This window comes from Ictidomys tridecemlineatus, chromosome 7 (assembly GCF_052094955.1).
Source record: "Ictidomys tridecemlineatus isolate mIctTri1 chromosome 7, mIctTri1.hap1, whole genome shotgun sequence".
NCBI lineage: Eukaryota > Metazoa > Chordata > Mammalia > Rodentia > Sciuridae > Ictidomys > Ictidomys tridecemlineatus.
In genome coordinates, this window is record NC_135483.1 from 43,412,504 (window position 1) to 43,439,185 (window position 26,682).

Sequence of the window (26,682 nt, forward strand, 5' to 3'; positions counted from 1 at the left end):
AATTAAACATAAGTAAGCATAATAAAATGTACCCTCTACATCTTTTCTCCCTCATTCCTTCATGAAGAACTATTTCTCTACCTCATTTATAGAATCCAGTGATTAGAAAACTCCTTACTTAGTGTTGTGTGTATCAATGGTATGGAAGAGTTCATGTAATTCTTCTCCACTGAGAACACCATCTGCAAAATATGCTTTGAATTCTTCAAAGGATAATTTTCCATCATCTGAAATGATAAGAACAAACAGAAGAGAAGCAAATCATTTCAGTTTTACATTGTTCTATCTTTGATGTTTAAAACTTGGCACAAATGCTTGTGCATGTTTATTCATGTGGGTAACACACACGTATTCACCCCACACCACCAAACAAAAGAAAAACGAAAAATTCAAACTGAGTACGATTTTAAAGCACATAGCACGCAGACTATTGGTTCTAATGAAATAATAGTCCACATGATTTTGAGTACTTTTGATTCATTTATTCCCATGATGGACATTTAGATTTAACAAAGCATTTACCTGTCTATACGAAAAGGATATCCACATGACAAAATAAAGAGCCTAACACAGAGTCAATTATTTGTATGTTTTGCCTTCATAGTACAAAGCATATTCAGCACCTAGCAGACTCCAGGTTACACATACTAGATATTAATTAAATAAATATTGATTGAATAGATATTTGCATGTGGATATGACAGTTATTGCTACAATTAACAAATAATGCCCTTTCTTATATACTTTAAACCAGTTGGTACTTTTAAAGCAAAACAAATTTTGTGGTTAACAAAAATGAAATACAGTCAGAGAACCTAATAGGTAGGATATGCAAATACAACTCTAAATATTTTATATAGTAGAAAACAGCAAATGCTCAAAGAGGCATTTTCAATGTATGGGGGTTTAGGTAATAGATTTTTTCATCCGGGCTCAGGAGGGGCTTTAGTAGCATTTGCACCTAACTGAACAAAAGTTGTAATAAGCATAGATGGAAGGAATGCATTAATGATAAGCAAAATATTTGTAAAGATACAGAAGCAGCAAATCTAGAGATTAAGCATGAAGAGAGAGAAAAGCAGCCCTTTCTCTGTGCAGGAGGTAGTTTGTCAGTTTTCTCAGATAAATTGCAGAATGACTGTAAGTGAAAGAAAAAAACCTTTCTATTTACAATGAGGGAACTGAGGTTTAAGGAGGAAGGAATTTGCCTAGGGCCACAAAACTCCTACAGTATGGTCCCACCAATAACACTATTCTGAACAAAACAGCATTTGTCTTTGCATAGGAGAAAGTAAAATTGAAAATGATTAGATCATTTTTTTTTCTTGAAAGCTGGCTCACAGATTGTCTAGAGTAGTGTTAATATGCAGGTTCCTGGGCCCTACTAGATAATCAGTCTCAGAGAACACAGAGATGGGGGCAGACAAGAAATACAAAATACAAATTTTGAACATCTTGTGCGAGTTGGTTCTACACTAACACTTGAAAGGCATTACTATCAAGGATATAATAGACCTAATCACTGAATTGCTTTTGTGTGTGTGTGTGTGTGTGTGTGTGTGTGTGTGTGTGTGTGTGTAGAGGGGGAGGGCTTAAAGGCTGAAATATTTTCAAAAACCTCAGTTGCAATATATAAAACCCCCCAAGCATTTTAAAATGGCACTTCATTTTGCTTTTTAACTTTAAAAGCACAATATACTAATTTTGTGACTAATTCTTGCTAATGGTTAACTGGGAACACATGGCCATTAAGGTGGTAAAAATCCAAAGCTGGATCTAGTACAGAATGAGTTCCTGACCCCAGTGATTGCCTGGACCAGGCTTTCTCAGTTATTCAAACACCATATCAAACCAGTACAAAATGAAGTTTAAGCCACTGGGATCATCAATCATCTAATTTGTGTTTCTCTTTTTATTTATTTATTTTCAGTACTGGGGATTGAACCCAGGGATGCTTATGACAGAGCTATATCCCCAGCTGGTTTTGAGTGTTGTTTTGTTTTGTTTTCTTTTTCAGACAGGGTCTCACTAAATTTCCCAGACTGACTTCAAACTTGCGATCCTCCTGCCTCAGTCTTGTGCTTCTGTTTCTAAACGAGTTATCATAGTTTCATGCTTCCTATGGCTATTTAAACTTTACCCCATGTAACCTGTTTTATATCACGGCATTAATGCAGTATTTCTACTGGGCATCTGCTTACTTTAATGAAAAACCCTGTCAGGTTGGAGAATTGGGTATAAACTCGATGTAGGTACACGTCAAAGAACATGTACCTTTCTTAAAGGATTGTCCATCTACTATTTTTTAAAAATGGAAGAAAAAAAAAAACCAGAAATCAATACAATATTTTCAAGTCCACCCCTGTGGTGTGTATTAATGTAATACCTACTTATTGATGTTGGAGTATGTTTTCTTTGGTGAACATGTAATATTCTCAGGTGACTGCACAAGGACACAGCAGAGCAATGTATGTCTGTGCATCCTGGACATGAGTCTGGCCTCTGTAAGCCTGCTTTATGACTGGAATAGGTAAGTGACTTTAAGTAAGATACAAATCATCAAGTCAAAGCATTGAATAGCAAGTTCTCTGATTGAAAAAGAAAAAAAAAACCTCTTTATGGAAAAAAAATATATAAAAAGAAAAGGGAGGCATTGAATTACAGCCCTGGCTTGTAGGATAGAAAGTACGCTTTAAAAGCCTGTTTTTACCACATGCAGGACTCCTGAAAGTCTTCCCTTCAGGCTGCCACATTTTAAAACAAGAAATTGCAAAGTGTTACTTTTGAATAGTTTTAGACTAGTACTTAATGGTAAACAAAAGTATTACATTTTTTTCCACCAGAAAGGGAGAGGAAAACTCCTTGTAGTATGACTAGTATTAATAAAACAATTATAATTTTTATTAAAATATTTTATTTCAACTTCAGTTTTCCTGTGGATATTGCTTTTGAAATGGAACAACACAGTGAAACCTAGGTTTGTACAAGTGTGGCTCACAGAGGAGTTGAGTTTTATGAGGTCTGACTTCCTGTGGTGATAAATCTTAACTTATCAGTAATAGGGCACAGGTTTTTCAACATTTTACTTTTAGAACTGCATGCTTTGTCTAAGTTTTTCCAGAGCATGGTTGGCCCCTCTCTGTTTTCTTTTTAAATTATTCTGGCCTTATAATCCCAATTCCATTAATTTTCTGGGATGGAGGCATTAGAAGGCAGTTGCTAGAACACCGTCTTAAAGCAAAGCAAATCTTGAGTGTTAGAGATGAATTTGCCATTTACTAATAGAACGCCTTCATCCATTCCTTTATCAAATATTCACCAAGATCCTACTACGTGCCAAACACTGTTTTGTGCTAAGAATGCAGTAGACACCCAGTTAGAGATCTTATCATTGTGATGGGGAAAACAGCAAATGAATAGCAGGCACAGTATGATAAAGGCAATCCTAGTGGCTGTAGGGTGATATGAGAACATTTTGTAATCTCCTCAGATATAAGGGCATAAGGAAGTTTTCTCAAAAGAAGTGACATTTCTGTTGAGATACAAATGAAAAATAAGGGTTAGTGAAGGAAGATCTTTAAAGTGAAAGGATATTCCAGGCAGAAGAAATGCAAAAAAATAAAAAAGAAAGCAAGAAAGGATATGGCTCAGAAATTGAAAAGAAAAACCAGTATACTTGGTCAAAGAGTATATGACTTTGGAAGGAATGAAAAGTCAGAAGAGTTAGATACAGAGAGACAACATCATAAAAAGCTATACCAATCATGGTAAAGAACTTTGAATTTACCCCAAGAGGGCTTTGTGGGGCTTTGTGGGGTTGTAGTAAGTGATGGAGTGTAGAGGCATGCCGTAAGTAGAACTGGGAAGAGAACATTGCAGAATGCCAGGAAAATATCCAGGGTGGCAGAAACTTTGGTGGTGATAGTGAAAACACAGTGAAGTGATCAATTTTTAATCGATTAGGAAAGAGTCAACACAAATTAGTGATTGGTCAGAGACGATGGGTCACAGGAGGAATAAATCAAAGGTGGTACTTGCTTTCTAAATGGAGTGACAGATGGATGGTGTTATCTCCATTCATTGAAAGAGAATACACTGGGCAAAAAGCAGGGGGCAAATTAAAGAATGACCTTCTGGCCATGTTGATATTAGAGGAGCCTGTGGACTGAGCAGAAGACTCTTGTGGGTAAAGGATCACATGACTCTAGAAAAGCAGAGGAAGGGGTAGGGACTTGAGATGCAGGCTTGGGATCTATCAACATATAGTAATTGGGGTCCCAGTAGTGAATTCTCCTGGGAGAATGCCTATAGTGAAAAAGAAAAGGGCCCAGGATGGACTTTGAAGTGCCAACTAAATTCTCTAAATTTTAAATTTCATAAATGCCAGACTATTACAAGGCCTAAGTGAAAGGCTATATAGAAAACACTCAGCGTATGACCTAGCACATAATGAGAGGTCAATGATGGTACATATGGACTTAAGAATCCATTCTGGATGTAGTAAATATCATTTATGTGGTTTTGATTCCCATTTTCTATTCCTCCTTGAAAAATACTTATTGAGTACATACAGAAAATAGTATTTCATAGTTCAATGATAGAAATTTTAAATTTGTTCTCTTAGGTAATTAGGTTTATATATCCTAAGACTGGTGCTTCTTTTATAAAAGGGCTCTTGAAACATTCATTTCAGGTCTTCAAGAAGCATCCAAAAACTCGCCAATACCTAGAGCTCTGATCTCAGTATTGCCCCTCCCCCAGGGCACTTTTTATCTAGTTCTTACAAGCATTTATAATAATTATGCTTTCAAAGTATTTATGTGTTACTTAAATATTTTTGAAGACTTTAAATATTGTAATTTATCCAGATCAAAACACCAAAATATGACTATCTTCAAAAATAATAGCAGAGTCCCTGGTATAAAATGAACACCTGGAAAGCATTACCAAGTTATATACAAAAACGACTGGGCATTCTTTGCTTGTGTGTGCACATTTTAGAGGCAGAAATAAAAAATGGCAACCACATTTCTAAGAAGAAGTTCAGTTGTAAATTCAGAGGAATTGTAATAATATTCACAATTTTTTAAACTCAATCGATCAAACTTTCAAATGTTCACATTACTTTGTATAAGCCATTTACTATCATTGTACATCAATCTCTTTAACACTATAGCAAAACTCTTTTCTGTTCTGACCCCAGGTTAAATCTAAAGGGATGGAAAAAGAGATACTATACTGATAGAACATTTTTAGAAAAAGTAGACTCTAAAATGTGGAAAATTATCATCATTCAAGGGCACATTATCTAACCAGAGTCAATTCTCCCAGGAGACAGTAATTCTAAGCCTGTACGTCAAATACATAAGGCAAATACTGATAGAGCTGAAAAGAGAAATAGACAAATCTAGGCTATGCTTGGGTTATTACAATAAAGCAATATAATACTATTATAGTATTGAAATGAGCTATGAAACTGTTATGGTTAGGATGTATGGTGGCCCCCAAAAGCTCACGGGAGAGACAATACAAGCAGATTTAGAGATGAAATGATTGGGTTATGAGAACCTTAAACCAATTAGTGAATTAATCCCCTGTTACGGATTGACTGGATGGTAACAGAAGGTGGATAAGGTGTGGCTGGAGGAGGTGGGTCCTTGGGGGTCGTACCTTTGGGATATATATTTGGAGAGCTGAGCTTAGTCACTCCCTGTTTTCTAATCATGATGTGAGCATCTTCCCTCCACCATAATGTTCAGCCTCACCTTGAGCCTTGAGGACTGAACCTGGCTTTCTGTGGACTGAGACCTCTGAAACCATGAGCCCCAATTATTCTCTTCCTCCTCTGCAATTGTTCTGGTCAGGTCTTTCAGTGACAGCAGCAAAAAAGCTGACTAAAACAGAAGCTATGGAAAAATGCAGATGAATCTTAATGCATACATGGTGCCAATTTAAAGGAGCCAGTCTGAAAGTCTACATATTACATAATTTCAATTTTATCACATTCTGGTAAAGGCAAATTCATAGACAGTAAGAAGACTGACAGTTGTCAGAAGTTCACACAGGTTGGAGTAAGGGTTGACTAGAACACGCCCAGAGGAATTTTAGGGTGGGAAACTATTTTGTATGATTCAGTATGATGGATGTATGACATTAACACTTAAGCCTTAGAACTTTACAGCAAAAATAATATAATGTTCATTTAACTTCAACTTATGAAAATTCTTGGACAATCATGTAGAGTTCAGGGGATCCCAGAATGGAATGTATAAGTAACTTTGGAAATGAGAGAAGTCTATAAGCTAAAGGCAAAAATAAATTATAAATAATGTTATGGCTTGCATCTGGAATGTCTTCCCAAAGTTCATATATTGAAAGCATGATCCCCAATACAGCATAGTATGTACCCTTGAAATGGTATGACAGAAGTGGGGCTTTTAGGCAATGACTGTATCATGAGGGCCGTGATCTCATCGGTTGATTAATTGATGCATTCATCAATCCCTTGCTACCTGGTTGGACTTACTGGGATGCAGGACCTAGTCAGAGGAAGCAGGTCACTGGAAAAATGTCCTGGAAGAGTTTATCATCTCCCAAGCCCCTTCTCTCTCTTTCTCTTTTTGTGCTTCATGAGCCAAAAAGATTTCATCCACCATGATATTTCTGTCTTTGAGCCAGCTGACCATGGACTGAATCTTCTGAATCTGTGAGCCAAAATAAATCTTTCCTCCTCTAAGTTGTTCTTGTGAGGTATTTTGGTCACACTAATGAAAAAGTGAGTAACATATGTAGGCTTTGTGCTATCGTTGATAAAGTTGTTTCCCATCAAGGCATGAGTTAATCATTCTGACACTGCTACACATGTAGACTGGAAATGAACAATTATGTATATGAGTGGCTGACACTAGGAGCCGGACTTTTCAATGTTCAAGTAACAGATTATAGAAATTAAAGTGAGGAGGCTAGAATAATCTATGTGATAATAGATGAGAATCTGAGACATCACAGTGCCTCATGTTTAACTTAGTATAGGTACATATAAAGACATAAAGAAATATTTGTAAATATGCTCATATACACAGTTGGTATGCACATACGTTATTTCCTTGCTCCATCACCTGAGAGGATTCGAGGCCACAATGGAATCTCACGAACAATAGCATGGCTATCACACAGATCTTAGCTCTTAACAACATTCTACAGTGAAAAAGACTAGGGCTTCTTGGGGGAATTGGTGGTTCTAGGGGTTGGAACTATAGAAGAAGATCCTGAAGCATCTGGTAGTGCCAGAAATCTAGGGAGCACTCAACTCTTCTCATCCACAATTGAAGATATGGAAAAGTCAGCTAATGGTACCTCCCAGGACAAGAGCGGGAACAACTTGAACAAAAGGGAGGCATACTGAATTATAATCCAAAGTAGATAATAAATATCCATGAGTCCATAGTATTACAAATAAATATTGAATAATTAAATGAGAGAATAGCCAGGTGCAGGCCTGAAATCCCAGCAGCTCAGAAGACTGAAGCAGGAGGATTGTGAGTTCAATGCCAGCCTCAGCAACTTAGTGAGACCCTGTTTCTAAATAAAAGATATTCTCAAAGAGCTGGGGATGTGGCTCAGTGGTTAAGCACCCTTGGGTTCAATTCCTGGTACCAAATAAATAAATAGGAGAATAGGCAAAGTCCCATCAAGAGAACTCTAAATAATTTATGCAGGCACTCAGGTTTCAAGGAGGCAGAGCATGACTTCCCACTCCTTAGGTGATGATCAGGAATTGCAATTTTCTTCCAAAAGGTGAAGTATGGAAAGGAGGAAAGAATAAACGTTACAGTGGAGATCAATATCAGCAAGTGCAGTCATAAATAAGAGTGAGTATGTACCCTTGAAATGGTATGACAGAATTTTAATTTTGTAATATTCTTCCCCCAAACAATTCTAGTCTAGTCATGACAAAAACATCAGACAAATCCCAATTGCGAGGCTTTGTACTAAGTACTGTTCTCTCAGAACTCACGAATGTCAGCTGAGGGAAATCTAAGAAACTATCTCCACCAAGATGAGCCTAAAACGAAGTGATTGCCAAATATAATGTGGTACATTGGATGGGATCCTAGAACAGAAAAAGGACATTAGGTAAAAACTAATAAGGTATGACCTTTAGTTAAAAATAATGTATTGACATTGGTTCCTTAATTGTAACAAATGTACCAAAGAAATGGAAAATGTTAATAGTAAGAAAAATTGAATGTCAGGAGAAGAAATAACTGAAATACAAGGTTCAGTGACTTGGATGAGGTCCCTGAAAACATATCTCTGAGGACACACTCCTAGAAGATCATTAAAGATGCTTTCGGTTTAAAATCTGCCCAGTGCCAGATAGCAAGCAGGTTGAAACTAGAATAATTCAGTTAAATGCTTGGCTCCATAGTGACCCACCATCAAATATTTAAATACTTTAGATACTTTATCATGAAACGTATTTGTTATGTTGAACTATTTTCATCACTTGGAATTATCCTAGAAATAAATAAATGATATATATGTATATTTACACACATATATAACTACTGTCTTCATCCTGAGAGAATGAGTATATATTATTTTTCATGGTTAGAAAGAATGTACTTTTAATTTAGTGAAAAATATGCATTTAATGTCACTTTCGTGTAGAATTAACAATAACATTTTATGTGAGATGAGAAGAAAAGCAAAAAATGAAAAACAAAACCTAAAAAAAATACCCAGTTACTCAGGCTTTCGTAGAACGACAGATGAAATATTTGTTGGAGGAGCAGTTAGTCATTGTAGAGGATGTAGATTTCAAATTAGAAACATAAAGCATGCTCCATTTCTAGGCAAATTTCACTGGTAAATGAACACTAAATATTAGAGGTAGAAAGAGGAGTGCAATCCATAATTGAATTGCTTTCTCTTTCTCTCCTCCTACCTTCATTCCCAATGGGTAATCATAGTTTTACAACTACTCTACTTTTCCAAAGAGGAATATCTCTCTCTCTCTCTTGGCCTGGTCAAATATTTGTTCTCCTTTCTTTGGGTAAAAGCTGTGATTTTTTCACTTGAGAAATCATCTGCCTTCTCTCACTCTAAGTTTGTAAGGTGCAGCTCTATGTATCCCATCCCACTCTAGGGTGTGTACCTAAGCCAAGCCCAGAAAATCAGTCCATTCCGTATTTCAGTTATTGCGTCAAGTGTGAGCATGTGATTTGTTGATCAATCAGAGAAAATCTTAAGATTTTTGCTAAAACGTTTATAAAAGAGATGTTCTCTCTTCTGACATACTGAACAGGTGATATGCATTCCAGGAGCTATCTTTCTATCCGTGGTGAGAAAGTGCACCTGGATGGAAGTCCAAAACTGAAATGGGGGTGGGGCAGGGTGGGATTTCTGAACACCTAGATTCAGTTAACAAATTCCTGGGTACTTCAATAATAAGAGCCAACAATCTCCCACTAGTACTTTAATCAAAATTGGGTTTTTGTTACTTCAACTGAATTGGTTCTGATAGATCATCTTTCTTTTTTTTCTTGTTATCCTAATTTTTATTACCTTCAGAGAGATAGCTGAGGGCAGTTGTTCCACAAGCCTTCCTGGGCCACCCACACAAGGAGACCATTTCCTTCTCTGAAAGTGTATACATTAGTGTACTTACTGCTTGTTTGGCCCAGTGACAGCTGTTGTTGAGGATATTATGATTCAGTTTTCTCCGTGTTTGTGACTCATTTATCAATAAGATAATAAGCTCCCAGAGGAAGCCATTCTCCAACACCCTTTCCCTACCTTAAATCCCTGAGTTTATAGTTGATTAAGTTTTCTACAATCTAAGTTAAAAACCAAAGGGGAGTTCCTTTCATTTCATAGACATATAATTTGTCCCAGGAACATAAAGCCTAGTATGGGCTCCAAGTTTGCATTCCGTAATTAATTCACAAGTGAAGAAACTGTACCTTTAGGTCCCACAGGGAATTAGTGAAGGCAAAAGAAAACTGACATGTTTTGATTGTGATTATTCATAAAATGCTAAACACCATCCTTGGGGCTTTACCTGTATTTTCCCTGCTTATTCCTCATAATAATCCTAAAATTCAAGTTTTGATGTTCCTACCTAAAAATGAGGAAATTAGCTCAGAGAAGTTAAATAATTTGTTCAACATCACACCCTAGAAAATGTACACTAAAGTTTGTGTATTCTTTTGTCTTTGTATCCTCCACCCCCGGCCCCGGCCGCTACCTGTAATAGTATCTGGACACAAAGACATGCACAAAATATTCAACAAATTAACAAGTGAATGAAAGAACAGCAAAGCCAATATTAAAGTTTGTTCTTTTGGGTTCTAAATATCCACTATATCATGTCCCCTTCAAATGGGATCCTAGCCAAAACAATTCTAGATTTTGTCTTTTGTTTTTAAATTACATTGCATCATTCAGTATGATTCACATGGTAAGACTGGCATTTTCTAGATTTGAACAATATAACTGTTGCAGAGATGAGCTACAGCAAATTTAGCATCCCAGTTAAGAGCTAAGATTTTTGGAGTCAAGAGTTGTATGCTTTCTTTTATATGTGAAAGGTGGAGAAGACAAAGGAAAGAAATGTGGAGGGAGATATCATGAAAATAGAAGGGAGACCAGTAAGAATAGAGGAAAGGGCGGGGGGAAGAATAGAGGAAGAAAAGGAGAAATACTGGGGAATGATATTGACCAAATTATGTTGCTTTATCATGTGCAGGTAAGAATATGAAACACTGCCTGCAGGTAAGAATATGTAGTTATAATTCCAATTAAAAATATGGAAAAAAGAGAAGCCATTAAAAGACTGGGTTTGGACTTTTGAGTTAGCAGGAATTCTGAATACAAATCTTATTTAATCATTCCGTGTCCTTGGATAAGTTACCTCCATCTCAGATTACTCACTGATAAAATGGAATAATGATAGTATTTTCTTTGTAAGATTATTCTGGAAATTAATAAAATTATGCTTAGCATAGCATCTAGAATATGGTAATACTTGGTAATATGGTAAATACTATGTTTATTTACAGTGATTACTATAATATTAATTTCCTTTGGAGTCTAAACCAATATTCTCATGGCCATAAAATACCTAGACCATAGAGGCTCTTAAATTTTTCAGGCTTTTTTTTTTGTCTTTAAGACTTTAGGTTTTATTTAGAATATTCCAAAACACATAGTTAGAAACATCACTTATGAACAAACAGGTCAACAAATATTTACAGAAAAACTCATTACTGAAAGTAATCCTAATATTACAAAGTTAAGCTTTTAGTATTATGAGATTCTCATAAATATAAACAAGTTAACAATTTTATTACCTACCCAGTTACCTAAGCCAGAAATTAGAAGTCTGCTCCCTTACCTCACTGTACGTAAGTATGTCACTAAATATCTCATCACTCTCATTAATACCTCAGTTTGTCAGCAAGTCTTTGCTAATTATAAATCAAAAAAATCACCTTCATATCACTATCTCTTCTACCCCTGATTTATTGACGCTTCAGTATTTTTAATCCGGAAGTTTTTGCAGTATTTTAAGCACAAGATTATAGAGGCTTTAACTAGGATGGGAGATTTGGAAGCTGGGAGAAGTGATTAGACTTTGAAGATGTCTTGACAGTGGAGCCAATAAACTGTATATGGGTCATCAGAAAAAGAGAAGGATCGTGGAAGTCTCTGAAGCTTTTGGTTGGAGCAAGTGCTGAATGGTGGTGCTGTGCCACCCATGAGAGATGCTGCTGAGGAACTGGGGAGATGGGTTTAAGAGTCTGGTTTCAGATATGAGCATGATAGGCATTTGGTATATATTCTTACAAATTGAGAATTTTTGTTTAGTAATGAATTTCTTCTCATTTTTTCCAGTTCTCTGCCTTTGTTCTTGCCTTTCCATATATCTGTAATTACCTGTCTCCCCACCCAACCTACACTTTCTGGAATGAATTGCAACTCAAGAAGAGCTATCCTCAATACCTCAGGCTCACCTTCTCCATAGCCCTGCAGCAATTTAGTAATGTTTATGAAACACTAACCATTAAGTCAGGACTTGTAACTACATATTCAAAGATATATAATTCCTGCTGTCAAAAACCATACAACCTAATAGGGGAATATGGCCACAAACTAATACCAGATCATAAGTGTATGACACACAAGATGCTGTAGATAGAACAATGAAGGGTAATCTAGCAAGGCATTAATATTTATTGAGTGTGTATTTGTCACTAAAGACAGATTATTCCAGTATAGCATCTAGTGAAGACTTCCATCACAGAACATCATTTCATTTCCCCCATTCCTTTAATTATTTTATGTAAAAAACATAAATAGAGATGAATTTGGTTTTTTGAGCTTTTTTTTTTTTTTTTTAGTTTTTAGCATGGAGCATAAAACCCAAACAGTGCTTCGGGCATAAAACACCAATTTTAATCAGGCACAACAAATTAAATTAGGATTACTGGGAAAGTTTAATGATCAAGGCAAACGCAGGACAAGCACCAGAGTACCTCTGGGGTCTTAATAAGGTCATCATGGACAGAACCTCTGGGCACTGCCGTGTGAGCGATTCAACTCTAGTAGGAGGATAGGCAGGACATTGTGGTTGTCAGTCCCATCAAGCAAAAATAAGAATTTCAGACAGGTCAGTTACATTTCCAAGAAATTTCTGTGTATTTTCATTTAATTGTTAAAAAACAAAAACCTGTGAAAGAAGCCTATCTTTATTTCCATTTTTCAGATAAGCTAATTTAGGAAGCTACCCAGGTCACACAGGAAGTAAACAGGGATTTGAAATCAGTTAATTTGACTGCAAAGTCATAAACTTGGGAACCATGCTACATGCCTCTGGGATCTAGATAGAGTAGGGAGGATGACTTAATTGTACAGAAAATGAAAGAACGCTGGCTGTCAGTCCATAGATCTCACTGCAGAAAGCACTTAGGAAGCCAGGTTTTAGGGTAAATACTAGGCTTTATGTGTTTTAGCATCTGCTATCAGAGAAGGACCTGATTTCATAGCCTTTAACAGCCTCTGCTATCCATACCTTGGTCTCAGGAATTTGAATCTTTCTTTTTGTTTCTGCGACAGCTGATATGCCCAGCTATGTAAAGATTAGGATTTTCACAGTTTTTTTTTTGTTTTGTTTTTGTTTTTTTTGCTTTTGGAAGAAAAGTAACACGTTATGAGTGTGAAACTACTTTACATTTGAGAACAAAAGACTTTACTATGGAAATATAAAATTTGTTTTCCCTTTTTTTTTTTAAATAATTATAGTCAGCATTTGCACTCAGGGGCTTCTCCTGCTTGCTGAGACACTGAGGCATTCCTTCCAGGAAGGATTGTTGTTAGGGCATGAGGTTGTTTTTTCATTGTTTATTACTTTTTTTTTTTTTTTTTACTGAATTACTCCTAGTAGACTTTGCTTTGACTTTCAAACTAGTAGATGCATTGAAAAGTCTGCAAATGCCTGAAAGTAAACATAAGCATGAAATTATCTGAAAGCCCTATTAATCTATAATAAGTTATCTGGTTCTCAATTTTATTAATTTTCCCTATTTAAGAAATTAGTGAGGAATTATAAAATAAATACATATTGTTGGTCTCATACTCTGAATTTTCCAGGGTACACTCTTCAAGCTTTTCATTTTATTTGGGGTCAGAAGTGCTAATTACAAGATAAGAAAGGCTGAGAGCCTGATGGGATAAAGGACAAAGCTTGACTACATAGATCACACAAAAAAGACAGCCTGATGACCAAGGTACAGGAGACTCGAAATTATAGTCCCCTGAGACACTCCGAAGGTTGATGGGATAACCCAGCCTTCCAGGACATACCCTATTTACTGAAGTTTTGTTTCAACCTCTACCTAAGATCATATTCTTAGATGTGAATAGAATAAACCAAACTTGGGGCAGCCCAATTGAAAGGTTTTTATTATAACCGGTATTCATTGATTATAATCTAATAAAATCTTCTTAATATCTTACATAAACAGTACATCAACTCTTCTTAGGCTAGGAGTTTTTATTGCTAAAATTATTTTTTTGGAGATGTTGGTCATTCAATCATAATTCCTTCTGATGACCAAGGATGCATTTAGTTTATTAAACCCATAAATTAACACTGTATTGGGGAACCAGAACATCATCTGCAAGATATTTACAAATCAAGGACAATTATTTCTGTTTTTGCAGACTGAAACATACACATATATTCATACACAACAAAGTGAAAAGATCAATTTGGAGTCAGAGAGACCTGGGTTTGCAATATTGGTTCTGCTGAGAACATATATGTGACAATTATATAACTTCTCTAGCTTCATTTACTCCATTTAAAGATGAGGATATTAATAAAATAGCTGCAAATACTGAGCAATTATTATTATGTATGAAATCAGAATAAATGATTTAGAGGCACAATCCCTTTTAACTCTCAATGCAACTTTATGAAAGAAGTAGTATTATTATCCTTCTTTCACAGATGAGGAAACTGAGGCACAAGGAAGTTGAGTAACCTGTCCAGTGTTACAAAGCTAACAGTGGCAGAGCTGGGACACTGGGACTTGTTTGATCTCAAATCCTGTGTTGTTCCCACTGCTCTAAACTGTCCATTTTAGAGGCTTTTCATACTGATTAAAACAATGTATATCAAGCACCTTTGATGGGACCTGGCTCATAATAAGCCCTCCATAAATTTTGGCCAATATTTTGATTAATAAACAATAGATACACAACAACACAGCTTAGTTTGATTAAGGGATACATATGTTTGTTCCAAATTTTTTAAGGTCAAATTATTGGTTATGTGCTTCTTACAAATAGATTCACAAATATTTATTGAATGTAGTGGTGGCTTTTTGGACCGGACATCTTTGCCCTCAGAGAAGAACAATGTACAGGCTGCTAGACTGGGTTAAAGACCAGAGAAGAACTGAGCCCCTTAAAGAGATCAGTCGTGACACAAGGATCAAAAGCACCATCCATACAGCCCACCTGTCTGCTGACAAGAATAACAGTAGAACCGAGTAAGAGCAAGAGGCATCTGACGTTATTCACTACTACGAGCCTTTTCATTTTGCCTTTTATAAAAGCTAAAAAAAATCTTTTGGCACAGATATAGAAAGAAAAATACTGTATGATCTCACTTATATGCAGAATCTGAAAAAGTCTAACTCAAAGGAGTGGAAAGTAGAGTGGTGGATGCCAGAAGCTGGAGTGGGAGCAATGGGGAGATGCTGGTCCAGGGATACTAACTTTCAGTAACGAGATGAACAAGTTCTGGGGATGTGATGTCCAGCATGCATCGAGATGGATGTATCAATTAGTTTGATTGTGATAATCACTGCACAATGCATATTTAGAACATCACATTGTACACCTTGAATATATATAATCTTAGTGTGCTAGTTAAACATTTTAAAATAAAATTTAAAATAAATTTTAAAAACCTTTCTGCAAATTTTTTAAAAATAACAATGTGCCATTTCTATTTTCACTCAGTCTTTGTGAAGGAAGCCTTTTCAGGAGTTTTGCATTTCTAAGTTTAATTCTGCACTCTTGAGAGCAAAGTGCCAGCATCTCCCCTGAGCAATCCTATTTGCAGGTCTATCTTTATATCTAGGATCCTAACCTATGATTTAAAAACAACCAATTGCTCCCCGCAACAAAACTCCTCTCCAAGGCATCATTATTATTAATTAATCACAAATCATGTATTTCCCCCTCATTTGTGCAGCAGTTTCTCTCTTAGGTCAGATGAAGTCCAAATGCTAACTCTGTCCTCTGGCAGGGTAACTATCATACTGTTTATTGCCTCTTATTCCTTTCGTTAGTCCACCACCAATTAAGCTTTCCACAAGGGATTCTATCACAGGAGGGTCTGTTACCAAAAGATCAAATACATGTGACAGCTGTTTATTTGCACAATGAACACATGGCACAGGAAGGTGTTCACTTTCTTCACATTTACATTAGATCATCTACCCTCCTTTTCTCTTTTTGGTTCTCCTTGTATGGTAAATAGCCTTATGTCTTTTTCTCATTAAACTCCACTGGCAATAGAAATAATAGAACCTTTGCAGCACACACACACTCACACACACACACACACACACACACACACACACAAACCAGCTCAAACTTTCAGTACTAAGCACTCTAAGCACTTAACAGTGTGTCAGACATTGCCCCGAAGATTTTACATATATTTTCCCAAAGACTTTACATATATTGTTCCACTATTACTCATAACAACCCCAAGATATGCACGTAGTTACTAGGTGACATAGCTGGGATTTAGGCATGGGCCTGCTTGACTCCCTCTCCCTCTCTACACGGAGAAGGAGGTAGAATAGGTGGGATTAAAGACAGGAAGAAGTTAACCAAATTTAGAACAGAAAGGGGCTATGAAGTAAAATCTTTACATATCTTGACCTTGCAAATTTGGCTTAATCTTCATTCACTCTTAAGGTGAAAGGTGTTTTATATTTTGTATTTGAAGAATTGTGAACTTATTAACAAGCCACCCTAGTATGAATAAGATTAAAAATGTTTCCATATGAACTTGTAAACGTTATTCAAGAAAGTAATTTTGTACTAAGTAGTTTTCTAATTTGTAAGTAAGTAGTTTTGTAATTCAGTTTCAAAGCTAATCTATAAATGTATAGCTAATAAAATATGCATCTCACCTAGTAGTCAACTTTGCCTCTTGCTTCTATGTTATCTTCTACAATGAATAGACAAATGTTTAATTCTAGGAGTAAAATGAACTTTTATCCACACAAACAAAAAAAAGACTAAGAAATGTTTTCAAATTAGATCAGGATTTATATTTTCCATTTGATATAAACTCAAAATTGTCATATGCTTTTGTTCATTTGCTTTTGTGAACTTGTAAAATATGGAAATAAATATAATGCCAAAAGTAAAAAAAAAACACAAAAAGAAGAATGGACAGAGAGAAGGGAGATGGATAATGGAGAAGAACATTCTCAATCATTAGTAATTTATTAAACAAATATCTGTTGCACACCTAGTGCTGGCTGGGCAGAGTATTTACTCATAAGAGAGTTCCTTGCTCCAGAAAGGCATTTTGGCTTAGAGAATCTCCAGCAAACTGCAGTCCTCCATCAGAAGGGCAATAATCGATACATGCAAAAGTGTAGAGAGTGAGGGTGGAGCCCTGCTGAAGGCTCTGGGAGTCCTTCCAGATAAGGAGCCTTCTGAGCAGAAGTGTAACTACTCAGAGGCATCCTCAAGCTGAGGGTGGAATGTCATACCAGGAAAAGGTCAAAGCAGGGCAGCATCACAGAGGTGTGGCAGATGGTGGGATGCTCAGGGAATAGAGTGCTTCCACGGGCTGCTGAGCAGAACTCATTGTGATGATTGTGAGAGGTAAGAACAGAGTGGGGGTAAGTTTTCATAGCATATTACTATTTGGTATGAGGAAAGGTAGCAAGGAGGAGAGAGGCATCAGATGGAAGAGGAGATGGGAGGAAATACGGGACAGGGGGCTGCCCGTGCAAGTGTAGCATAACACAGGAGGTAATCACAGGCCCACAAATCACTTGAATTGTTTTTCACTTGGTTTTTATCCTAACTATGGACTAGGATAATTTTGCTTTTCATCATGACTATGAATCATGACAATTTCGAGGGAAAGAAGAGTGACAGGTACAATGGTAAGAGTGGCCCTTAATTAGAGTCTTAGGGTCCAAGGAGATGAAGGTACATCCTGAAAGAACCAGGAGCTTGGGTGGGGAGAAAGATCAGGCATTTCTGAGCTGCCGACAGCTGCTGAAGCACAAGACAGGTGGCCTACAGATGAGCCATTGTACTCTAGGCATCACCGAGACAGGGTGTCAGGCAAAAAGTGGAAGGACAGATGAGAAGACAAGATGATAGTGTCATTATTTATGTTTTAAAGAGTTATCAAATGCTTCAAATGAAAAAAAATAAAAATTACTTTTGAATTAGCAATATATCAATTACCACAATATAATTTTAAAAAATATTCTGATGGTCAGGCATAGTCATGTGGACTTGAGATTCTACTTCATTGCATCTTAGATTAATGTATTTTCTTTGGGGTAGAAAGATGCACAGTGTCAATCAAGTTTTTCTTGATCTGGCTGCTTAAGGACAAATTAGACAACCACTGTCTTTAAACTGTCAGATCTGGACTTGACTATAACTTTCCCATTGATAAATGGGATTTCAAAGAAGGGAAGGAAGACTTTGCATTCCAAATTTGTCAAGTAACTCTCATCAATAATATACCTACCCTATAGTACATAAGCTATAGCAGCAGAATAAATTTCTCTAATTTGGGATTATGTGAATAAAGTGGAATAAAGTAATAAAATATATTGTTTGTGCCAGCTTATTACTGCTAAACTTTGTGCAGCTGTCACTAAATTGACAAATGAATTTTTTACTTTGGGTTTGTCCTCTTCTCTGTCTCTATGGATTATCACCCCTGTGCCTACACATCACATGGGAGAGCGAACATGGGATGTGTGCTATATGGCACTGCACCCAGGCAACCACTTTGGATGCAGTAGCACTCTTAGGATCACTATAAAGTTAAGTGTGAAAAGCGTAGATTTCAGTTTCAAACAGGCTTAGGTTTAAGACTCAGCTTTATATTTTAATAATACTGATGCATAATGCACACGATGCAACCAGCCCACTGCTTGGCACACAGGAGACATTCGATGAACAGAAGCTGTTGTTGCTGTAAAACTACTTTTTTTCAAGCATTAAAGGGAAATGCCAGAGCCCAATTATGACAGGGCTCTTCACTTCAAAGGCATAAATTCCGCCTTCCTGTCAAATGTAAATTCCTCTGCCAACTTCTCATGAATATTTGGAACCATAACTTGCCTAAAATTGTGACTAGCACAAGAAACTCACATTTATATGTCAATTTCTGGTTTTTTTTGCCTTCTCTATTATTCTTTATAAGGCATTCTAAAATATGAGATTAATAAATAGAAATTGTAGTATTTAGGTCTTACCATTTTTGTCTGCTCGCCTCAGTATCTGGAAAAAAAAAGAAAAAAAATTTATCACCTTTTTTAGTAAGCATTGCAGTGAACATTTTCCTCATCTATTATTAAACAAAAAGAAATTCCAACTTTGGAGTAAATATTTCCCATCTGAGATCTTTATAAAAACCGAAATCTGAAAACAACCCAAATGTCCATAAACAAGTGAATGGATAAACTGTGGTCTGTCCTTACAATGGAATACTAGTAAACCAAAAAAGAGATATTGACACATATAAATATTTGGATGAACCTCAAAATAATTAGGTCGAGTAGAAAGCCTAGTCACGAAAAAATATCTACTGTATAAATTCATTGATATGAAATTATAAAAAATGCAAACTAGTGACAGAAAGCAGATTAAGGTTACTTACAAATGGCAGGGTGGACAGGGATGGATTACAAAAGAGTAGGAGGGAATTTGGAGGGTGACAAAGATAGTTATCACCTTGATGATGTTCGTGGTTTCACAAATGTCAAAACTCTTCAGATTTGTAGTTTATAAATACAGACATTAATGTAAATCAATCATATCTCAATAAAACTGGGAATAAACAAAAAGAAAATAATAAATCATGGCTAAAAAGGAACCTGCATGTCTATACTATGTCTTGCTCTACCTGTATGCATTAATTATATTATCTTGGATTTATTTTAAATTGTTTTTGATGTATAGGAAACTGATTTCTGATCTTTCCTCCGGCATTGGCCCACATAGTCCAGGGCTGGGAAGGTCACTTTGGCCCGGCAAACAGGGTTTCACATGCTCTGATCACAGTGATTGCTGAGTCATAAGCACTCAGGGCCAGTGAACGATGGGCCACGGCTTTGCTTCAATGGTGAAAAGAGAAATGTACTTTCTTTTCTATTGACTTTGAACTTGGGAAGATAAGGTAAGGAACTGCTGGAGCCATTTTGTCACCATGTGAGCTGCAGGTTGAGTTGTGTCTCCTGAAAAGAAATATTAAAGTTGTAACCCTCAGTACCTGTGTGACTGTGACCTTGTTCAGACTTGGGGCCTTTGCTGATGTAATCAAATCAAGATGAGGCATTATTGGATTGGGGTGTGCCCTAAATCCAATGACTGGTGAACTTACGAGGAGACACAGAGGCACAGAAACAGAGGGAAGAGAGGCTATCCCATGACAGAGGTAGATACTGGAGTGGTGCAGCCTCCAGAACCACGAGAAAGTTCTGTTGTTTAAGTCACCCTTGTGTGGAGGTTGTTCCAGTACTCCTTGGAAATTAATACAACATGTAACTTGCAAGTAACTAACAGCCAAGAAAGCAGTGTTCAGATACTCAGCGAAACTTGATCCTGGTGGCCCTTTCTGAGTCCCCTCATCAAGTCCCTGAGGAGAAGACATTTGCTTTTCATTATAGGAGCTAGAAAATCACTATATTTTTAAATCTTAACATTTTGGGTTTGGATTACTTTTCTTGGTTGTTTGTTTGTTAGCTGCAATCAAATTAACCCTAGTAAATATGCTGAGAGCCATCTAGATGTTATAATATAGAGCTACATGATAGCAGTACTAAAGAACATGTCTCTGTACCATATTGCAAAGACAAACTTTAATCACCTGAAAAACTCCCTTGAGGATCACTTTTTTCCCTGAATAATGTATAGTTATAATTAAATAATCAAAACTTTTTGTTTTCTATTTAGAGCAGTGCCTCTTGGTAGACAGCTTAAAACATGAATGGTAATTTTTATTCCCAAGTTGTCTATCTTATCACTTTCTATATAAGAACATCCTCCTCCTTGCATTCATTGATTTCAAAGAAAAGAAGTATGGATAAATCTAACCACTACCACAGTGTATTTAATTATAAAATGCTAAGATTATTACTAAAATTCTCACCCATGAAACTTTCCCAATGACACACAGGTGTCACTTTGACCAATATGCATAGACATTGGTCCTCATTTTTATTAAATTGATTTAATTATTGCAGGAAGACTGCTTTCAGTAGTAAGAGATATATTTCGAGCAGAATGATACCCATATTCTTTCTACTCTACAGAGGTAATTGCTAATGGGAGTTTGGGGATCTGTTCCTTCATCACAACAAGTTTCTTCCTCTACTCTAAAGCCAGAGTGCCCTTCCTAGCTGCATCAGGAGACAGGAAGCACATCTTATCCTTCATTTTTTTTATATACTCTAAGATTCTATTTCAAGTTCTATTGTGTCTCCAGGAGTTGGAAGAGGCTAGAATAGAAATAACCACACACCAGAGAATTGGGTCCAAGACTGCCATCATTTTGTTTCATTAAAAAAAAAAAAACTTAAATAGAATTCAGCTTCTTAAAGACAAAATTAAGACAGCAGCTTGTGTTATTAAGATAGTTCTTGTAATTAAATATGAATAGAACTGTCTTCTGCTGCAAATTTTGCCTCGGAGTCCACAAACTAATAAAAGCTGTAGTGCAGATGAGAATCAAGTTCATTATGTTATGCTGCCACAGTCATCTGGGTCAGCTAATCTTACAGTTTGCTGTCACTAGCGGCATAGCAAATAAATTTAAATATTATGATGAGGTTTAAAGTTTCTATACAAGAAATCCTCTGCTTTTGGCTATATTTCATCATCAAGTAGATTATTTACCTCCAAAGATATTCTTTGATGGACTTAACTGAAATTCCTTGTTCTTCACTTTATATTATTAAACGTGGGTGTCAAAATGTAAATATTATCTTGAAAGCATAAGAAATGAACAGAATCACCATTTACCGAACTTAACATTTCCTAAGTGCTTCATACCATGTTAATAGGTTAAAACTCAAAATGAGATGAGCTACTCAGTTACCTGGTGAACTTCTGAGGAACTGGGATGTAGGCAGGGAGTTAGGAGTCACCCAGAACACTCTGTGCCACCCAGAAGGTAAAACCTAGGAGATGAGTCATGATGTGTAGGTCTGAACATCTAGCAGGTAGTTTTGATATCAGTCCACTAGTCACCCAGAGATAGGATGCAGGAAGATAAGTATGGAAGATGGATGGAGAAAAGGTACTTAGTACATATGTTTTCACCTCCTCAATTTTTGCATAGGGTAGGTCCTATGTGGGAAAAAAGGCAAATTTCATCATGGCCTAGCATAATTTCCCTTGACAATTAGGATAGATGATTGTGACATTAACTGCCATTCTACCAACTAGAAAATCTCACTTAAATAATCAATTATGCATGTGTGACTAGGAGAGCAGGATGTGTGGCTGTATCAGAATTCTAAAGCTCTGCTTTAGTGGTCCTCTGTCCATCTCACCTCTCAAACAAATGAGAATGCACAGGACGTCAGAATCGAATATCTTTTTGAGGAGAAACTATTGCTACATTTTTGCAAAGTTCCTGACCAACCATGCCCTGGGTCTTGAGTTCAGGATATACACTGGTAGGCATATGTAGATGGGGAAGCAATGGAAGACAAACAGTGAAGCTACCTCTCTCTTCCACAACCTCCAGCCTCATTCCTGCCTCGTCACTGAAGTAAGGAAGGGCCCCTACCTTCCCAATAAGATGTCAAAGGAAAACCATTGGAAGAAGAAAATGGCAGCAGGTGGGTGGAATTGCAACTGATTTCATTAGGAACTTGTCTTGCTTTGGGGGATATCTTACTTTTGCACAGTAGCAGAGTTGATGAATGTAATGACTCAAAAGAAGGTCCACATGCTCCAGAGCCTAGTATTCTAAATTCAAGTTTATTCTCTGTTATTTGGAATGCCATGACCTGAGAAAAGATAGTACACTAGGGGACAAAGAAAACAACTGTTACCCTCTTGGCTCTTCAGGGTTGCTGCACACCGAACTCAGATCACCGTCTCTTCTGTGGCTGGCAGGCATGCCTCAAGCAAGTGCAAAGACATAGTATCCTGGCACACCTTGGTACCAGCACTAGATTTTCTAAACCCTTTAAAAAATTCAAGAGGACTCATGATAAACTGATACTCAATTCAGTCATTTTTTGAGAGATAAAATCATACAAATTAGATTTATAAAGAAATAGTTCCTAGCATTTGTTTGTGGATTTAGCTACTGCTGCTTGCGTATTCAACATGGAACACTGGAATGACCCTATTATTTCAAATTTATATAGCACATTTTATCTTTTTTTTTCGCACTTTTCTAAACTGTCAATTCTTATTCCATATTCACAACCACTTTGGGAACTAAGTAACAGACTCATTATTATTGCTGATTTAGAGATAAAGAAAATGAAACCAAGAGTCAAGAGTTGAGCTAAGTGTCTTTCTGATTTCCTTGTCAAATGTCCACCTCTAGTTTCCAACTAGCTGGACATGTCTAGTCATGTCACTCACAACATTCTCAGCAGGAGTTTAAATCACTTACTAAAAGATTGATTATTCCAGTGATAATGGAATATAAACATTGGGAATCAGTTTTCCTCTAATTTGGAAATTAGTCTGTGTGATGCAAAAGACCCCCCTAATTTCATTTCTGTTCCCCTTTGGAATAGGTAATATCTATCACTTATTTATTATGATCTGGATAGAATTTAAAAAGCAATCTTTCTTAGCAGTGCTACTAGAATATATTAAATCTAATCCAATAAAATGATATATTTATATTTCACATTTTATTCTGCTAACAGCAACATGATCCAAAAATGAATAATTCAAAAAATCCCGAAATAACAAATCCTTTTTCATGTCACATATCTCACCAAAGTGTTAGATTTTTCACAAAATAACTCAGAGAAATGTGTAAACAAAATCTTTTCTATTCCAGACAAAATCCAATGGCAGTTATTTCTGGGTAGACTCTAGCATTTTACTGACAAAGAAGCATGTCAACACCTCTCGTGTGGAATCAGTTTTATGTTTTTATTTTTTTTTTTAATTCTAGAAATAGATATGAGAAGGTAAGGATGCTGTATTCATAAACGACAAATTCCTCCAGGAACTGATGCTGTTTTGTTTATAGAACTTGGGAACAACTGTGAATATGTAATAACAAATCAGATTTTAATTTCTTTTTTTTAAAAAAAAAAATTGCAGTGGAACACTTGAGCCGAGATTGGTGTATATGTGTCTGGGAGGCTGAGTTCCCATCTCTACAGTTTCAATTCATTCATCTCCACATTATTACCACAATTTGTTAGCTGTTTTAATGAAAAATCACAAGGAAGCATTTGATATCCTTGGAGGGCAGAGTACAGATCATTTCAGAACAGAGGAGCTACTTGCCTTCCAAAACCACTTCACAGCAGACAGCTTAGTTGTCAGCCTATAACTGACATGACCTTCAGCGGTCCCAACTTTCTCTTGGCCCTGAGGACTTTCTTCTCAGATGAGCTACCTTGCCTGTCCCCTCTCCCATCTCAGTTCCTCAAGGGCTTTCTAGTCCTGAATAGTAGAACATGAAGGAATAGTATCAGCTGGTGAAACCATTAGCACCAATAACACCATCTGCTTGACTCAAGCCAAGCAGAGATAGATGCTGAAGAAGAATAAGGACCTTAGCAATCTGACTGAGCCAACAAAGAGTAGGAAGCAGACACTTATTTTTGGTGGGAAGAAGATGGCTGGCCCGAAGTTCCTGGATCCCCAGTAGGAGCTGATGACCAGAGAAGGCTGTTCCCCACACAGCTGAATACTCTTTCATGTGCTTTAAACCACTTTTAAGTATTGCTAGGAGTTTCTCTGCCACATGAAAATATCCTAGCTCATTCATTCAAAATAAAGTTGGGAGGGCTCCTTGCCCCTCCTACCATTAACTTCATTATCTTGGCCTCACCATTATGATACTAATAATTTGATTTCCTCATATTTTCATCTTTCTACAAATAAATGCATTTGGCCTCTGGCCCACCTCTGATTTATTTCAATTTTAATTAGAAATGATAGCTTGGAAAAGGGTAAGGGAAAGAACATCCCATATTCCTAGATGCCCTTTGCCTATTTTCTATCAAACAAGCAGTAGCTAGAATTTTCCCCACTGAGCCAGACACTACCTGGGGGAACAGCATGAATGTGACAACTGAGGAACAGGGAGAGCTGGGAGCCCCACAGGCAACTGAGGGATGGAAAGATCAGGAAACTCAAAGGCAGAGAAAAGAGCTGGACAGGAGGGTGAAAAATACAAAGGGAAACAGCAGGAAGGAAAAAAGCACAGTAAAACTGAGAAACCAATAAGAACTAAAACTGCTATAAAGATAGAAATCCACAGCATGATGACAGAAAAAAAAATAGCACAGAAAGAAAAGAAGGAATGATCGTCATATCAGAGAAATGGAGAAAGGAAGTCAATCCCAAGCAAGAGACAGGACCAAAGGAAAAACAAGTCAAAAGCTGGGACTGAAGATAATAATAGTAATCACAACTTGGAGAGGTACAGGGAAGGGGGATATCAGGGAAGGGGGTTGGGAATAGAAAGTGGCAGTGAAAAAAACAATGAAGATCATGAAAGAGATCTTGTCCACCGCTGGATAATGGAAAACAAATATGTTCAAAGTAATTGTTTTCCAGGAGAGCTGCTAGAAAACCCCGGGGCCTCGCAATTTCTAGAGCTTGCCTGAGTTGGTTTAGAGCACGAGAGAGGTTGCCTATCAGCAAATAGGGCACAGTACAGATGAGATGGGACCCCATATCTGATAGCTCTTTAAAACGTTCTATTCACCCCAAAGGAGACTGTTACATTTACAGTTCAGCCCCTACAGAAACCCAGGCTGTTGAGAAATCCAACTTTTGGAATTTCGTCAAGGATTGTTAAATCCCAAGTTGCAGGTCTGGGACAGCCCCTTCACAAGTTGAATGTAGGACCTTTCTCTTGCATTTGCCTTGGGGATTGGCTGTGGATCGGAGGAAAGAAGGTCGTTCTTATCCATGTTCTGGGGGCAAAAAGTTGATCAACACCTGAGCCCTCCAGTCACCCGCCATTCCCGGGGGGAAGTGTCGTGAGGCTGGGCAAGTGCCCACCTAACTCCTTCCAGCTGTACTTACGTCGAGGAAGATCGACATGCCCTTGGACAGCTGCAGAGCAGAGCTGAGCTCTTCGGAGGAGTTGTTGGAGGATGGCGATGTCTCCCGGGAATCCTCCATCCTCGGGAGCCCTGTTGCCCGCGGGCGGGACCGGGCTGGGCGGATACTCGGACTCGGACTAGGGCGCGGCCGCAGCTGCTTCTGCGCCGCCCGGGCTCGGGATCCGAGTGAGTGCAGGCTCGCTCGCTCGCGCGCCTCCCTCCGCCGTCTCTGCGCTGGGTCTCCTCCTCCCTCCCTCCGGCCTCCTGGCTCCAAACGCTCACTCTCGCCGCCCCCTTCCCTCGCTGACGGTGCCAGGAACGGACTCCTCCCTGCACTTAGCAACGAGCAGCTCCCCTTGCCATTGAGTGGGCTCTTCCTTGCAGGGCCGTCAGCCACCTACCAGAGATAACCCTAAAAGCCCCTGCCCACCGCACGACAGCCTCACATAAAAGCAAGAAGGCTGTTGCCCCGATAGAGACAGACTGGAGCAATAGATAGAAGGACTTTTGTCCTAAGCAGCCAAAGGACGAAGACATCCCCAGACTCACCTCACCTTGAAAACCACGAAGGGATTCAAAGATATTGTGCCTACTTGACTTTTTGTCCAAGCAG

General features: G+C 37.5%; 1 protein-coding gene across 1 annotated transcript in view; it reads right to left on the bottom strand.

Annotated features, from left to right (window-relative positions):
* Positions 1–26,333, bottom strand: part of Necab1 (N-terminal EF-hand calcium binding protein 1) — a 151,988-nt gene extending 125,655 nt beyond the window's left edge. Inside the window, exons 1-3 of the mRNA XM_005328640.5 lie at positions 26,050–26,333; positions 19,056–19,080; positions 119–227 (exon numbers count right to left, since the gene is read on the bottom strand). Of these exons, the coding sequence (XP_005328697.1) occupies positions 119–227; positions 19,056–19,080; positions 26,050–26,148 (233 nt within the window). The 5' untranslated portion in view covers positions 26,149–26,333. The remainder of the gene's footprint in view (positions 1–118; positions 228–19,055; positions 19,081–26,049) is intronic.
* Positions 26,334–26,682: the final 349 nt, after the last annotated feature.